The sequence below is a fragment of the Typopeltis vanoorti genome, chromosome 8 (genome assembly GCF_054136105.1).
Source record: "Typopeltis vanoorti isolate ZY-2024b chromosome 8, IOZ_Tvanoo_1.0, whole genome shotgun sequence".
Lineage (NCBI taxonomy): Eukaryota > Metazoa > Arthropoda > Arachnida > Uropygi > Thelyphonidae > Typopeltis > Typopeltis vanoorti.
The window spans coordinates 11,988,639-12,006,481 of NC_143556.1; the positions used below are offsets into that span (position 1 = coordinate 11,988,639).

General features: G+C 34.6%; 1 protein-coding gene across 1 annotated transcript in view; it reads left to right on the forward strand.

Annotated features, from left to right (window-relative positions):
- Positions 1-17,843, forward strand: part of LOC150103736 (E3 ubiquitin-protein ligase COP1-like) — a 405,850-nt gene that overhangs the window by 62,820 nt on the left and 325,187 nt on the right. Inside the window, exon 6 of the mRNA XM_090396516.1 lies at positions 3,051-3,119. Coding sequence (XP_090252642.1) covers positions 3,051-3,119 — 69 coding nt within the window. The remainder of the gene's footprint in view (positions 1-3,050; positions 3,120-17,843) is intronic.

A 17,843-nucleotide genomic window follows, 5' to 3' on the forward strand; every position in this document is an offset into this window, starting at 1 on the left:
CTCCTTTAAACACTCCTTTACCACTTCTCATGTACTATCAACTTTCAGCCGTTGCAGTTTTACATGCCAATGCACCAAACCAAGCAATCTCCTGAGCTTGTCATACTCACCAGCCCGGTACTTCCACATGTACTCTTTCTTAATTGAAAATTCCACACATTTGGCCAAAACCTTATGGTTACTCTCACCAATTGGTGGTAAAGTGGTCATATTCATTACAGTCAAATTCTCTGATGCAATTACTAGGTCAAGCACTCTCAAACCCCTAGTATATTCCATCACATGCTGTCTCAGGTGGTTATCCCTTAATAACTGCATAAAATCTAATTCCTTCCATGTGTCCTCTACTCCTTCCAATCAATGTTACCATAGTTGAAATTCCCCATAATAATTACCCTCCTTCCACTCTGCATCTATTTGTCTATGCATACTATCTCCACCATCTATTCCATCATCTGGTCTATAGCAGCACCCAACTATATATTTTGTTCTGCTTGTCTCAATCTCACACCAAATAGCTTCAAATGGCTGCAGTTCATCAGCTATCATCAATAACACTCCTCCCCCCCATTCTTTTCTCTCTGTCCCTCCTAAACACACTATTCCCTTCACATTCTATCCCACTAGCTGTATCATCTTCTGTCAGCCATGTCTTATTAATGCCAATAACCTGTGGCCAGGAAGAGCCATCCAAGGCCAAAAATTCTTCCTTCTTGTTCCTAATACTCCTGGCATTAGTATGCATGAAGTGCAGAAGCCTGTTAGTCCCACCCCTATCTTGATGCCTTATACTAACTATCCCATTCTGATTTGTTTCCTTCGTACTAGCTCAGGCATATTATTCACATTCATACACTCAACTGCCTCACTGATGTAAGCATATGCACTTCCCTCCCCTTAACAGCTCTAGTTTCCCTGATTCTGCACATCCACTTTCACTTCGTTCAGCAACACTTCTTCCATTTCCGCACACCAAATCCATTCAGATGCAATCCATCCATCTTATATGAGTCCTTTTGTCCATCAAACTCACTCCACACATCCACAAACTCCACACTACTCTTCATACATAACCTGCGCATAAAGTCGTTTGCAATTATGCCCTTTCTTCTGAACTCTTCTCTGTCATACCGCGGCAACAGACTCACTATCTTAACTCTCTCACGCTTTTCTTTTGCTACCTTTAGTAATTCCTTCAAATCTTCTCTCATAGCAGATTTATCTCCTTTCAAATCATTTGTTCTTGCCACTACTATCACTTCTTTCACCCTCTGCTTTTGCACTCTAATAGCCTCACTTACATCCTTAATTTTCACACCTGGCATGTACAATTTTACCGAACTCTCATCTATTACACCTCTTACAAGTGAATCGCCGTACAACACTTGTTCCTTCATTTTCCTTTCACTACCAATCATGCTCTCATTTTTCATATCGCACGCTCTTCCTTCCATTAGCTTATGCACTCTGTAAGCAATTTTGTAATCGCTCTAGCTGCCGCTTCGCCCTATGTATCACTCCGCGCAACCATGCAATCTCCCTCATTGCAAGTAACTCCTCATTTTTATTATCACTCAAACTATTCTCACGCTTTGTACTTTTACTTTCACTCTCAATCTCAACACCGTTCTCAATACTATCTGGCACTTCCTCACAAATTTCTATCATATCACTACATTCTATCACATTATGGCCTTTCATCCATTAAATCGAGACCTTTGACACACTTCAAATCCTCGCATTCCTGACACTTTCCTACCGCTATCATTTTTGAACCAAACTCCCACCGTTCTCAGGAAAGCATACATCCCGCAGATGTTACATTGAACGAAATCCCTTGGGCTAAATTTATTCAACATAGAAGGCGATTTGGACGACATTGTTTTTTTTTTTCTTCTTATTGACGCCGTGTGCTACGCTACATATGTATCTTATCAAAATACTAATTAACGCTAATTTAAAACAAACTTTTTATGCTAGACAGATTAACTCTGCAATATACTATAATTCAAGCACAGTTAATTAATAATGCTATTTTTTTAAAAACTAAATTACTTATCTTTCGCAGCTCTTCAGACTTAGGCCTGCCAACAACTTGCCCTCTACAATTAGTATTTCAAATAACTTTTCCTTTTTATGTACCTGTTTTAAAGATCTTCTGTGGATCCTTGCATATAATAGTAAATAGAAATCCTTGTAATCATGCCAAATTAAGCCACATAAGGATTTTTATCTGGCTCTTTTGGCCAAATTGCATCTTGTACTTCTCCAAGTTTTGACAATTTTTCTTAGCTTCTTCTCAAGTTACTCTTGTATATCTTACTGAATTACCTCCTCTTAGTTCCTTTTTTATTGTGTTCATTTTGTTATATATTGTATTTCTATTTAATTCGTTTTGATTTTTTATAAAAGTTCTATTCCTGTCATCTGGAATTTGACCTTCAGAATTATGCAGTGTTATCCATTGTATCTCGGAATTTTCTGCTTTTGTTTACTTTTTTGTATACTTTTTTCTACACTGCTAATCTCATTAATTTTTCTAAGTCATTCACATCTAAAATATCTCTAGTTCAGATTATTATCACCATTTGCCTTTACAGTATCTTTTTTTTTTTTTTTTTTTCTTTTATGCATAAATTAGCTGGCTGTCTTACATTTTGTTCTGTATTCTCTAAGTGCGACTTGCCAGGAAAATTTCAGTGTAATAACTAGGTTTCCTGGATTGCTAATTTAACTTCTTGAGTTCCAGTAAAGTTCTGGATTGCAATCCTCACAGAGAACTTCAGCATTGTTTCCCGGCTGAGTCAGTGTTTTCATTCAATTTTGTAACTTGAGTTTCTATGTTTGTTGTTTTTGTTTACAAACTGTTTCACCCCCCTCCTTCAGTGATAGTAACTTACTTATACTGATATTACTTGCATTTAATGTAATCATGCCTCATTATTATTGATATGTGAAATAATGTATGCATAAAGCATGCTTCAGTTTTATTTGTAGCACTTCTAAAAACAAATTGCTATATTGAAAGTAATTTAAATTGTTTTAAACAGGGTTGTAAAGCAGCTGAAATCCAACTTCTTAGGGAATTTCTTCAACAAGTGCGTAGAAATAAACAAGAGGTAATTTTGTCTTTTTTTAAGCAGTTTTATTGCCTTTATTGAATGTAATTTATTTCCCACAAATTACTTAACTTGAATGTGTTATTTTTTTGAGAGTAAACAGAAAGGCATAATTTGAAGAATAACATGTATTTTGAAATTTGCAACACTTGGATTCACATCCCATGTGATATGCAATGAAACTGTATTCTAGCTTTCCATCTTAGAATTCAGTTTGCTGTGGAAGTAATGGGGCTTTATTCTTGTTAAACTTTGAGTTTCCTAACGCCTACTATATAAGTTGGCCACACATAAATGCACACAATTAATACATAAAATCCATCTTGAATTGTGGCCTAAATATTGCTAAATAACTATAATCAAATAATGATACAAAATAACTAGTATAAGTATGAAAAAAATAATTTAAAACAAAACTATTGAAGGAATTATCCAGATTGTAATAGGAGTTGTCATCATCATAAATTTCCTGATATGTACCATCAAGAGGTTTTCAGGCTCTTATGACAGCATTTCATTATTAAGTTTACATTATTATTAATCTTCTATCCACAGTTTTCCTCCATATTAGTCTATTACTTATCAGCATATCAATATTGTCATACTAACATTTCGTGCTTCACTATAGCAGAGTTTGCTGTAGTGAGTTTGTTGTATTAAATTTATTATTGAAATAAGAGATCTTAAGCTTAGTTTTCATTCTATGTAGATAATGTAATCCTAAAGTTAATTAGCAACAATTCTTGCTAGGACAAATTTGGTATGAAAATTCAGTCAGAAGCTTAAAACTTAGAACATATACAGATGCATAACACGTTCCTCAAACAGTTAAGAACATGTTATGCATCTTACCTGTTTAGTCACAGTGTTTACTAATAATTGTAAACTAAATATGGAAACAATAACAGAATATTGTTATTGTTTCTGATAAACTGATATTCTGGGAAGCTGGCTGAATAAATTTATATAAACAATAAGAAATCACTTAAAAAAGTTCAATTTTGTTTTTGCTGTAGAAGTTCATGGGGAAATTTGAAGAATAAACAGATAGCAAATAATTTTTAAACAGAGTATCAGAAAATACTTTGACATTATTATGTGGAGAACCAACCAGGAATTCCAACCTATCCAGTCCTTACCTTTTTGTGGTGCATCTTGTTTGTATCTGCCTGGGTACTGAATGAATGAGGATGGGCTAGCTTTTTGGGATTTAGTCGACCAAAGTATTGGCTTAAACCAAAGAAAATGATGGTACAACATAATAAAATTTCATGCTGGCAGGGGTGTTGCATTGTTAAACATATGGTTTGAAGACTTTAAAAAGCTCCAAACCATAAAATATGAAAGTTCCTGATCACATCAGAGAGCAAACAAATAAATGATCACTTTGGAAGAACACTGTTGATCAGAAACTTTGCATGAAATCTTAATTATGTTGGATATCATTATATCTAGTACATACCTTGCACGTATAAACCAGAAGAACATGATAATGATATGACAAAAGTGATAAAATATTTCAGTGAAAGAAGTTTAGAAATGGAGGTAAGATTGCCTCAAAAGGGAATTAGTGATGATGAGATGTTATAAAAATTGAAGGCTGTTCTAGTTATTTAGAATAATTATTTTGCAAAATTATAAAAATGCAAAATAAGCAGCAAAATCCAGGAGGAATGCAGGCTTAAGTACATTTCATTATTAGAGGTAGGGGAAGAAAAGTATGAAATATGAAAGATTTTTTTTTTTTTCTTGTTCCATATCAATTTATTCAATATGGCTTCTCACCATACTACTCTTTCTTATTTTTTAATTTATTTCCATATTTAATTTATAATCTTCATTAAAAGTTGTCTAAATAACTAAAGAATGCGTAAACTGTTCTATAGGTTCAGTCAAACTCTGAACTTGCAGTATATACTAGTTTTTAAATTAATTTTGATGTAGGAATCAGAAGATTGACTTATAAACAGATGATCAAAGGTTGAAGATCATATGATCTTCAACCTTTGATTTGATATGATATGATCTCCAAACCCCTTGGTATGATCTTCAACCTTTGATATGAACATATGATATGATCTCCAACCCCTTGGGCATAAAATAGCTCGAATGATAAGACACAATTAAAAATAAAGATATTAGAAAGGAACTGTAAAATCATATTAGATATTTAACAGAATGAAAACAGCAGAAGGAATAAGTCTTACCTTCTATGGAAACCTGGGTTATTATTCAGTATCCCCAAGAATTATCCCATATCACTGGGAATTTAACCATATTTATTTAAATTATATTGCTTTTTTTAAGGGTAACTGCAGATTCTTAAACTTTTCAATCTGAATTTATGATGAAATTTTTCATTTGATTCTGTAGGTGGTGTTCAAGGCATTATCTTCAGATCTGACTGTTTGCATTTGTCATTGCAGACTTTTTATATCCTTTAGGTAAATGTTGGCTAATCGTAATCTGCCCATGGTAGGTGAACTTGCATGAAGAATAAACCCCATGTATAATAGCCACTACTTCAAGTGAGGTTTGAAGGTAGACATTGTATTCCCCCTGGATGATAAGACAGGCAATTTGTGAATATATTTGTTTCAACATTGGAATACTATAAGTTGGCATAATGATAACAAACTATAAAAAGAAAGGAAAATACGTATTCAGCCTTATTTGTGGAATTTTTGCCTAAGTTTCAACAGAATCTTCAGTTCAGAATTACAGAACGGCAATCAAACAATAACAATAATAATTCTAAAAAAGTGCTACCTTAGTAGGTAATATAACAGTAAATTTTCTAATATATATTATAGTACTTTTGAAATCTGCTAATCTTTTCTAGGGGATAGTTGTAAACCATCGGATCTGTTTAAGTTATGATGTTTCACATGATTCTTTATAAAGATGTTCTGTGAGCAAATGACTTTTATGAAGGACTCCTGCATTGTTCCACTGAACTCTGTGTTTAGTGCAGATAGCATGTTCAACAAGTCCATACTTGTTCTTACTCATGATATTTAATATGACTTACGTTCTTCTTGATGAATAAAAGCTGACCTTCCAGTTTGTTCAAAATAAGCTAGAAAAGCACTGAATCTGGTAGATGGCTGATAAACCTAAAGGCAGAAGCATACCATTAAGAGAAGAAAGAAAGGTGGAGATTTTTGTGAAGGGGGTGAAAGGCAACAAAAATGTTCAGTGGTTTTAAAATTTTTGCTAAGTTTCAGAGATGTTAAGTTTAAGTCTTACGCATAAGGGATAGAATGCAGAGTTATCTCCTCTGCATTAGAAGAGGCAGAGATTCCATAACTACTAAACTTGTTTATAAAGAAACGTGTAACATCACTCCATTGTCCCAATTTAAACAGATCTGATGGTGTACGTCCATCTCCTTTATGGGATATAGTACTTTATAAGTCCTAATCTTTCTTATTAAGAGAGATCTCCAGGCAGTCAGGAACTCATTGAGGGAGGCCATACTATTTGCACCAGCTGTCATACTTGTTTTTCAATTCAGTCATGCACTACTCTATGAGAGACACATCTAGCCCTAATTCCCTTCTTGACAGCATCCATTCTCAACTTCCATGAATGCCCTTGCATCCATGGAAGTTGAGAATGGATGCAAGGGCATCCCCTCTTTCTCCTGTTTTGCTAGCGTCTGCAGTGTGTGTGTGTGTGTGTGTGTATTTACAGAGTAATTGACTTGGCTTAATAACATGTTTATAATTATTAACTGACTTAAACACCAAGAAAAATATGAGAGATTTAGTAAGGTTTCACTACTAGTTTCATCGGAAATGCCGACTTTGTCAGATGAATACAGTACCAGTGAGTAAACAACATCTTAAAAATATATTATACTTTAGACAAACACAGAGTTTAGAACAAGTAGTAGTTGTGTTTAAAATTGAGACCGAGTGTTAGTTCTAGCGTGAAGCACTTTGTGTGTGAATGATATCACGAGTATGCCAAAACTGGATTACAACGATAAGGGAATCGGGTAGGCTGTAACTGAGATTGCTGTTTAGGTGGGTAGGGTCGAGAGCTATTTCTTTGGATTCCAAGATACGTCTTTCTAATTCATCAGTGCATTTATGGATGTTTGAAGTTAAGTTCCAGTCTATTTGTTGTTGTCATCCTTCAACATTGGTATTGGCAGGAAAATAAAATGTGGCTGGATAGGGCACTAGAATGGGTTCTGTGGTAAGAAATGTCACGGACTTTTCTGTCTGCCATAATAAGGTTTGCCTCAACTGCAAATGATTTTGTATACTCCTGGAAACTGAAGAAGGTTGTGTTTTACTTTAAGTTGACTGAGGCAAAATCGGAGTTTTGAAAAGGTGGAGAAATATGTTTTAACATTAAATTTCTTCAGGATTTTCGCCAGTTTAGGAGAAAGAGAACTTATGTACGTTAAGGAGATGTAGACTGTGGGGTTTGAGTTATCTTCATTATTATGTTGATTATAGATGATACTTTTAGGAGAGTTACTGTTATTTAAGAAAGTCCTTTTGAGGTAACTAAGTTCTTGTTGAAGTTCCTCTTCTTCTGACAACAAGGATCTTGCCCGATGAGCTAGTGTGGAAATAATTCCTAATTTTTGAGGAGGGGGGTGTAGTGGTGAGACGAAGCATGTAGGTATCCATCGGTGTGTGTTAGCTTTCTAAAGATAGAAATCTTGAGACCATCAGTTGTTCTAGTAAATTTTATACACTAGTGGCCAAAATTGTGGAAACCTTTTGGAAAAAGTGTATTTTTGACCACTTTTTTTTAGTGTAATACCATAAAATTATATATCAATGGAAAGATAATTTAATCAAGAATGTAATGCAATAACTTTTATGAAGGATTTTTTTATTAGAACAGCAGTTATAAAGAAGAAAAGTGAAACACATAGAAAAAATGAGATATACAAAAATTCTCACAATGTGAGTTAATACTTAGTTGAGTAATCTTTAGCGTTAATTACGGCCTTACAACGCCTTTCCATGGAGTGAATGAACTAAGTTTTTTAGTTCTGCAGCTGTTGTAATGTGAAACCAAGATTGAATTATTGCTTCTATTAATTGGGTTTTATTGCTAGGTTGCTTCTTACTAACAAGTTTCTTTAGTTGGCTCCATAGATTTTCGATTGGGTTAAGGTCTGGGCTATTCCAGCAGTGGAATATGATTATCTCGAAACCACTTTTTTTGCACATAGCAGCAACATGACATGGAGCCGAATCCTGTTGAAATATAAATGCTTCATTATCTTGGAAGAGATCACGTGTGGAAGGTTTCAGTTTGGGCTCAAGTATTTCATTTATGTATTTTCGGGCATTTATATTCCCATTAATCACGCAAATTCTGCCCACACCTTTTGATGTCATACAACCCCATATCATGACACTAAGTGGGTGTTTCATGGTAGGTGTAATGCAATCAGGATGCAAATCTTCTCCGATTCTTCTCCTTACGTATTTTATGCCATCACTACCAAACAGGGATTTTAGCCCAGTTTAATCTTTTCAACCTTTGTTTGAGAGATAAAAATGGCTTTTTTCGTGGAATTCTAGCATTTAGACCAAATTCCTGCAGTCTGCGCCGAATCCTTCCACTCAACTTTACATTGTATTGTATTGCGCCATTTCATCTTGTATACACCCAGATGATTTTCTTCTGTCACGTAGTCACAGTCTCTCAATTCTTCTATCATCACTTGTTGTTGTGCACCTTTTCCTGCCTTTACCAGTCTGGTTTTGTAGTGACTGAGTCTCCTTATACCTCTTCGGAAATTTAGAAATGCCACCTTTGGTTAAGTTTCCACCAATTTTTCTTCTAATTTCTTCATAACTCTAGCCTTGTTCACTTAATAGTACTATTTTACATCGCTTTCTGGGTGACCAGTTAACTCTTTGCGCCATTTCTTTAATTTTATTACGTTTTACAAGCTCACTAAATGAAAGAACACCAAAAAAACCCAACCAAGTTGATAGCAATCACATAACACACTGACAAATGTTCTCCTCTCAGCTCCAATACACGACATCAATAGCTGAATCCTACTGTGACCTTATTGGCTCATTGCCAAAACAAGATGACACCTGATTGGCTTTCTAAACACTCATGCTCATTGGCTACATTCAAATGAAGGATGTTGACATCCTTCATTTGAATGTTGGATGTCAACGTTCAACAAGTTGAGCTTCTTTTTTCTGGTTATTTGGCTATAACTTCTTTTCATAGAATACAGATAATTGAACAAACTTTGTGTATTACATTCTTGATTAAATTATCTTTCCATTGATATATAATTTTATAGTATTACACCAAAAAAAAAGTGGTGTTATGAGCCATCAGACCTCAAAAATACACTTTTTCCAGAAGGTTTCCACAATTTTGGCCACTAGTGTATCTAGAAAAGCCAAAACACCATTAACTTCTGGTTCAGATGTGAAGTTTATATTTTGATAATTGTTTAAATGATTCAGAAAGTTTTGTACGTTTTCTGGGCCATGCTCCCAAATTAGGAAAATGTCGTCCATGTAACGTAGCCAGATTTTGAGTTTCAGCATTGCTTAGGAAATAGCTTTTTCCTCAAAATCTTCCAGATAAACATTGGCAGAAAGTTGTGTGACTTAGATCTTCAGGGGTCAAAGATAACTAAAAGTTTAAACACAAGAAATGAGAAATTACTCAAAATAATTCATTCTATGCCAGGGGTCTCCAAACTACGGCCCACGATATGATTTTATCCGGCCCACCAGTTGGACTAATTTTTCAATAAGAATCTGCAAAAAAAAAAAAACATGGGGCGTTGATAAATTTCAAATGCATTAATTAAAATTGTGTTCAAAATATATCTCCGAATAGCAAAAAGTAACCGTAATCCAAGTTATGGTCTTTCTGACTGTAAAAGGTCAGTTAAAATGGACTAATGAAGAAAAAAAATTTAAAAGAATTCAAAACAAAATAAAGTTACATCCGAATAAACTTTTTTTATCAACAAAAAAAATTTGTGGTGCACGAAATAAGGACACTTAAAAAAGTCGGTAAAAACACAGTTAAAATGAACTAACGAGGAAAAAACTAAATGAAAATAAAATTTCCCGATCTGTATTCATTGACAAAAAACTTGAAGTTATACGAGTTTTTTGAAGCACTTCAAAATTTGAACCTGAGTTTAAGAAGATTTTAAAAACACAAACACAGTTACATCATTCACATTAATGGTTTTATTATAATTTGTGATAAAAATATGAGAATTTGCTGATAGTGTTCGTTGTCATTAATATACGATAATTTAATCTCACATACTCTGTAATCAGTTTTTATCTGCTTTCAATAAAACTCATATATCTTGTTCTGGAGGTTTTTTTTTTTTTTTTTTACTACGGCCTGCTGAACAGTGCTGAAGTACCCAATGTGGCCCTCGCGGCGAAAAGTTTGGAGACCACTGTTCTATGCAGTTGTGGCCATCTAACTGTTCATTAAATTAAATATCCGAATGTAGATTCAGTGCAATGCTAAGTTTGAAGCAATGCTGGATGCTGTCACGTTCACATTGTCTGAGGTCTGACTTGGGTATATTTATCAATGCTGACCAAACTTGGTGTAGAATTAGGCCCTGGTTTTTTTTGCATTGCATTGGAATTTTAAGCATGTTTGCAGCTTCTTTAAATTTCCTTATGTAACAATTTTTTTCAATGTAAGACATATTTGTTTTTTGTCCAGAGTACATTATGGCCAGTGGAAGTTGTATGGTATGCTAGGCCTCATTTGTGTTCTTTTCTTTTTTTCACATCTTTTTGGTGTTCGTTCATGTGAATTTCTCCTGATTTTTCCGTCTGGCCTACGTAGCAGATGCCACAATAACAATGAATTTTATAAACACCTAGTTTTTTTAAAGGCTGATGTGGAAGTTTTGGGGGATGTAGAAATCGAAAAAAATCTTGAAATTTTTTCCAGCGGCAGAAAAGCAACTTTGATGTTTTGTTTGTTTAGTAATTAGGCCATTTTGTCTGTAACATTCTTGATGTATGGAAGCGTGATTGCATTCTTGAAATCTTGCTTTTGTGAGATGCTTATAGGAGGTGTGTTGAGGATTTTTTTTATTGTCTTAGGTTCATAACATTTTTTTTTTTTAAGGATCTCTGTTAAATATTGAAATTCTTCATTTCTCTGTTTTTCTGTGCTGGAAATATTATAAACTCTGTCCCTCAAGGTTTTAATTAAACCTATTTTTTGCGAGGGGTGGTGGTGTGAGGCCACATTAAGAAATCTTCCTGTGTTTTCTATAGATGGAGTAATCTAGATGTTTTCTTTGTTTTTCTTTTTCGTGAAGTAGTACATTAAATTTTTAAATTAAATTACACTTCTTTTGATCAGAAATCGCTGCAGCTTTGTTGTATGTGATATTGTCAATGTTGTTCCATAGGTTGGACGGAAGCAATGTGGCTAATTTTATAATATTTTTAAATTTTATTTTTTCATTTTTTAAATTTTTTAGTGGCTAATTTTTTTAATTTTTTAAACACCTGTTTTTTTTAAAAAAACCAGGTGTTTATAAAATTCATTGTTCCTGCTGTGGCATCTGCTATGTAGGCCAGACAGGAAGATCAGGGGAAATTCGCATGAACGAGCACCAAAAAGACGTGCAAAAAAGAAGAGAACACAAATCAGGCTTAGCATACCATACAACTTCCACCGGCGATAATGTACTCTGGCAAAAACAAATATGGCTTACATTAAAAAATATGTTACATAAGGAAATTTAAAGAAGCTGCAAACATGCTTAGAATTCCAATGCAGTGCAAAAAAAAACCAGGGCCTAATTCTACACCAAGTTTGGTCAGCATTGATAAAAAAATATACCCAAGTCAGAGAGCTTGGGTCAAATATACCAGAGAACTTGTAGGAATACATTCCTCGGCATCCCCAAGTTGCCTTAGTGTGCACTACTTAAAGACATAGGCTCTGCTGAAGTGTCCATATATTCATCTTTTTTTTTTTTTAGTCCATTTTGATAAGGTTTCACTGTGCTGATAGCTATTTCGCACTGGTTGGTTCTCTTCAGAGATCAGACAGAAACCTTAAGAGAGCAAAATCTCTCGTGTAGTACTAAGGAACTTGAAATGTCAGCGAGAGATATTTTTTGTAAGTGAATTCTTGGTTGGTGCATAAAAGTAATTATTAAAATAAAGAGCCAAAAGGTTTCATTTCTGCAGTAAAGTGGATATTAGATCGCATTATTTCAAAGCTGAATGTAGAAATGTCATAGAAACTATGAAAGTTTCGTAAGTTGACCAGAGAGCTTGCAGAATACATTCCTTGGCATCCCTGAGTTGCCTTTTATTTATATATATATATATATATATATATATATATATAGACACTTAGGCAGCACCTGTCTTTTAAGCAGTCCATACTAATGCAACTCAGGGATGCTGAAAAATATATTCATGCAAGCTCTCTGATCGACTTACGAAACTTTCATGGTTTCTACATTCGTCTTTGAATTAATGCAGGATCTAATATCCACTTTGCTTATGTAATTTTGCATTGCCAAACTGAAGCCTTTTGGCTCTTTATTTTAGTAATGACCATTTTAGTTATCGTTAAAAATACCAAGCTATTTTAAATATAAACCTGGTTTTTTACTCTATTTCCCAAGTAAGCAAACAGACAAGTCAGTCAAATTTGCACCTGCAAGTGTTGCAAGTCTAGCTGACCCTGCACGTAGTGCAAGTCAAGGCAACTCATGGTAAAGGAAGAATAAGCTCTGATCACTATTCTTAATATTTACCCTTAATGCAAAGCACATCTCCTGGAGGAGATGTATTATGCTATGTATTAAAGACAAGGGCGGTTTCGACCTTTATTGAGGTCTCGTCAGTGGGAGCCAGGCTAAGAAATACTAATTTTTAAGTAATACAGAACTTATAAATATTTTACCAAAACAAGTTGCCATAAGGTGCTTTGACCTTATTAAATAAAAATCTCAGGATGAGAGATAGATGTAGAAAGTTTTTTACCTTGGGTATAATATATGTTAAAGATACCAAGCTAATTTAAATTTAAATATTATATTTAAATATAAAAAAAGGTCATGGAAGCTTCCACGTATGTGCTTGATTTTATACCTCTGTTCGCTGTGCTCAGTATCCATTTTGAACCCCTAATGCTTTGTTGGTTCATGCAGCATTATCTGTAAAGAACGAAAAGTAATCGAAACCTTTTGCTGCAAGTTGTGGGTGTTTCGACTGCTATAAGAGTTGCTGTGCACTCTGTAATTTCAACATGACTGTCTTGGCTGTAATTGCAGATCTTGTTGCCACTGAAGAATTTCAGATCACTTCAAAGCAAAGATAGTAGAAGAAAGTTACACACCGAAGCAGATGTTTAACCTAGATGAAACTGGCCTGTTTTGGAAACATATGCCCAATCATACAAAGAGAAGATGGCAGCTGTGTTTAAAGCCACTAAAGACAGTTACATTGCTTTTGGCAGACATTACTTCCAGGGGAAGATAAAAAATAAGATTTCTCAGCAGAAAACCTACAGCCATTGAAGGGATATGCAAAGGCAAGATTTCCTGTTTGGAGAGTGAATAAAACAGGTTGAATAACAACCTGTTTTATTCACCTCACTTCATTTATTTATTTGATTCAACTTATTTCATTTATTCATCTCATTTTATTACTGGCCTGACCTCTAGTGAAAATAAAATTACAATAAATAAATGAAATAAATAACTACATGAAAGCTATATTCTATTTAAGACAATGTTAGAGAAACAATCTTTCATATAGATAGTTTTGTTACAGTAAAAATTAGGACATCATTTTTACTATAACACAACTATGTATATAATAGAATGTTTTCTCTAATATTGTCATCGTCATCATAATGCTAATTACGGATATAGATCATATTGGTCTGTTCTGTTCTCATTATCCATCCAATATCCTTTTTTGATTTCTACCCTGCCTTCTCTTTCCAAATGGATTATATTTTAATATTTGTTTAGAATATCAGGTTTAAGATATCTAATATTGTCTTAAATAGAATATAGCTTTGATATATATATAGCTAAATAGAGTATAGCTTTTTAGACAAAAAAATAAAATAATTAAAATAATGTTTGTAGAGTCCATAATTTGCATAAAATGAATCGCAGATTTTCAGTGAATATTTTTCAGAAGAGTTAATCTTGAAAATAAAGAACCACTTGAATAGTTATTTGTTTTATTCTTGCTAAATATTTTATTCACGACTCTTACATCTTAATATGCATGAAACATAGGTGCAAGTTTAATTAAATTAATCTTGAAAGATTGGAATCTCGTTCAGTTGGGAATCTAACCTCTATTATCCAATGTTATTAGACTCCCACTTTTCACGTTTTCATTATTTGTGGTGATTTGCAAGTACATAATACCCCCCCCCCCCAACACACACAACGAGAATTACCTGTATTACATTGTGTCTGTGTGTTATTCAAACAGTTAGCAAAATCTCTTGCTTCTTTCACTAGCATTTCACTTTTTATCATTTTCTGATAAAAAGATGTACATTAAAAATTGTACATCTTTTTATCAGAAATTTAATTTTAAATAATTCTGATATGATGGTCTATTTGACATGCTTCTCTCTTCACCGTAATTCCCTTCACACCATCATCATCATGAAATTCCTGATATGTGCCTGCTGGGGGTGTACAGGTTATTATGATTGTACTACATGAAAAAGTCACATCATTGCTAAGTTCTGATCAATAATTTCCCTCCAAATTAATTTATCTGTCAAAATGTCAACATTATTAGATCCTATATATATATACATGGTGGCCATAAAATAACTTTCTCTCTTTGGAGACATCTGTAGCTAAAACCAATAAACGGAATGAGACCAAATTTTATATTGAGACTTTTGAAGGTATGGGGAGATGATTTCCACGAAAAAAAAAGATTTAGTACCAAAAGTCGCTGATAGGGGAAATTGTGGCACTGCCGGAGCTGAAAACAAGCGGATAATTACATTAAAGGCAGATAAAATGGAATAATAACATTTCGATGGTGTAAGCGACAGCCGCGTCACTCATTCCAGCTGGTTATGCGGCATGTTACAATGATAATAAGAATAATAATAATTAAACTAAAACAACTTGCGAGAGAGACAGAAATTAATGTAGTGATTGAACTCGCAGCAAATAATGTTTTATTCATCAGAATCATGGTCCTCTGGGCCACATACACGATTTTCAATGTGGTGGCATTTCTTGTATACAACAAATTGCATCCGGTATGTGACATGCTCTACAGTTGAGCACAAGGAGTCGGATTGGATGTTCATAACAGCCCGTTTTATGTTCTCGTTCAAGACATGCAAGTTGGGAATGCCACCAACATACACAACGGATTTCAAATATCCCCACAGCCAAAAGTCACATGGAGTGATGTCGGGGGATCGAGGCGGCCACACCGTCGGAAAGAACTGACTGATAACCCTCTCATTACTGAAATGCTGGCGTAAAAGGCACTGTACTGAACATTCAATTTGTGGTCGTGCTCCATCCTGCATAAAAATTATGGAGTCCAAACATTGTCTTTGCTGCAATGCAGGAATGCAAAATTTTCCAGCATTTGTCGATAAGTCTCTCCAGTAATGGAGCAGGTTACAGAACCTGTAGGAGTAATATGCTCAAAAAAGTATGGTCCTATTATGAAATTGGCTCTGAAGCCACATCACATGGTTGCCTTTGGAGAATGCAATGGTACTTGTTGGATCGCTTGGGGATGTTCAGATGCCTAAATTCTGCAGTTGTGTTTCTTCTTGCACTGCTTTCCATCCTCTGCCAGGTGTAACTCCTAGTGATCCAGTTTCTTCAAACTTCTTAATCATAGCTCTCAGTGCTACAGCTGACATAGGACCTGTACGCAGGTTATGAAGCCTTCTAAATTCACTGAAGGGTCGCTATGGCATTTCACTGTTTAAGGTAAAACAACTTAACAAGTAAAGCATGCAGAGGCAAGGTAGGACGCATATTGAGCACAATTCGTTAGTCATTCCAATAACAGCCCGAACATTCCCAATCCCTTTTTTACGTGGAGTTGGTGGTGCTGCTGTCATATATGCACAGTAAAATATTCATAATCCTTTTTACCTGCATTTTCTGCAAATATTTGACTGCTTTTGGCTCCGCCAGCACGAAAAATCCCCCTATCGGCGACTTTTGGTACTAAATCTTTTTTTCGCGGAATTCTTCTCTCCATGCCTTTGAAAGTCTCAATATAAAATGTGTTCTCATTCCGTTTATTAGTTTTAGCTACAGATACCTCCAAAGAGGGAAAATTAATTTATGGCCACCCTGTTATATATATAAAGGAAATTAAATGACTCTATACTGAGAATGACAAGTTTAATGTTAAGATACAACTAGTTTCGTTGAATATATCAACTTCTTCAGGTATCACAGGTAAAGAATTAAATAAAAAATAACAGACATGATAAAATACATTAACAGATCTAGTATAAAACACAAGTATATTTACATTTAAAAGAGGAATGCGTGCTTTAGTTCCAAAGAAGTTGACTGTTCGAGAGCTGGCGTGAGTGCGCCAGTATTGGATACTGGCAACGTGTGCGTCAGAGATATTATAGCTAAGGCTATTGTTAATATGAGATGAATCAAGCGATATTTCTCTAGATTCAACTATTTTTCTTTCAAGTTCATCATAGCACACACAGATATTAGAAGTTAGTGGCCAGTCTACGAGGTGTTGGTAGCCCTCATCCAAGTTGATAGAGAAGAGAACATGGCTAGAGAGAGCACTGGCTCTGGTTCTGTTGTAGGAAATGTCTCTTTTATGTTCTTCCGAGCGTTTTAGCAAGTTTTGGGGAGAGAGAGCTGATGTATGGTAACGAAATAAAAGCTCTTGGTGGAGAAGAATCTTCAGCAGCAGTTGAGTGGTGGACAGAGAGAAATTTATTAATCTTCTTAAGGGAGAATCCATTGTTAACAAAAGATCTTTTGAGAAAATTCATTTCATAATCAATTTCTGTTTCATCTGTAAGTAACGATCTGGCTCGATGTGCCAGCATTGAAATGATACCAAACTTTTGTGGAGGGTAGTGATGGGAAGAAGCATGAAGGTATCTGTCTGTGTGAGTGGGTTTCCTAAAAATGGAGATTTTGATATTTTCAGCGCATCTCGTAAGTTTTAATTCCAGAAAGGGAGGCAGTCGTTGGATTCAAGTTCACAGCCTGAAATAGATTTTCTGATGAAAATTGTTGAGGTTGTCGATGCCGTGTTCCCAGATGAGGAATACATCGTCAATGTAATGATACCATATTTTAGGTTTAAGACTCGAGGAATTCATAGCTTTTTCTTCAAGCTCCTGAAGAAATATATCAGCAAGAATTGGAGAGAGCGGACTGCCCATAGCTAAACCTGAGTTTTTATAAATTTCGTTATCATATTTGAAGTATGGTATCCTGAGTTCACACAATGAGAGAGTAAGGAGAAAAAAATTTTTGATAGTTTCATCTGGAGAAGGTTAAGAACCTCTTGAGTAGGTACATTCGTAAAGAGGGAAACAATATCGAAACTTGCCATTAAATCTGATGTGTAGAGTTTGATGTCTTTTATTTTGGAGGCAAAATCAGCTAAGTTTTTTATATGAGAAAAGGAAGTACCACAAAGGTTTTTAAAAAGGCGGCGAGGTATTTTGAAAGGTTGT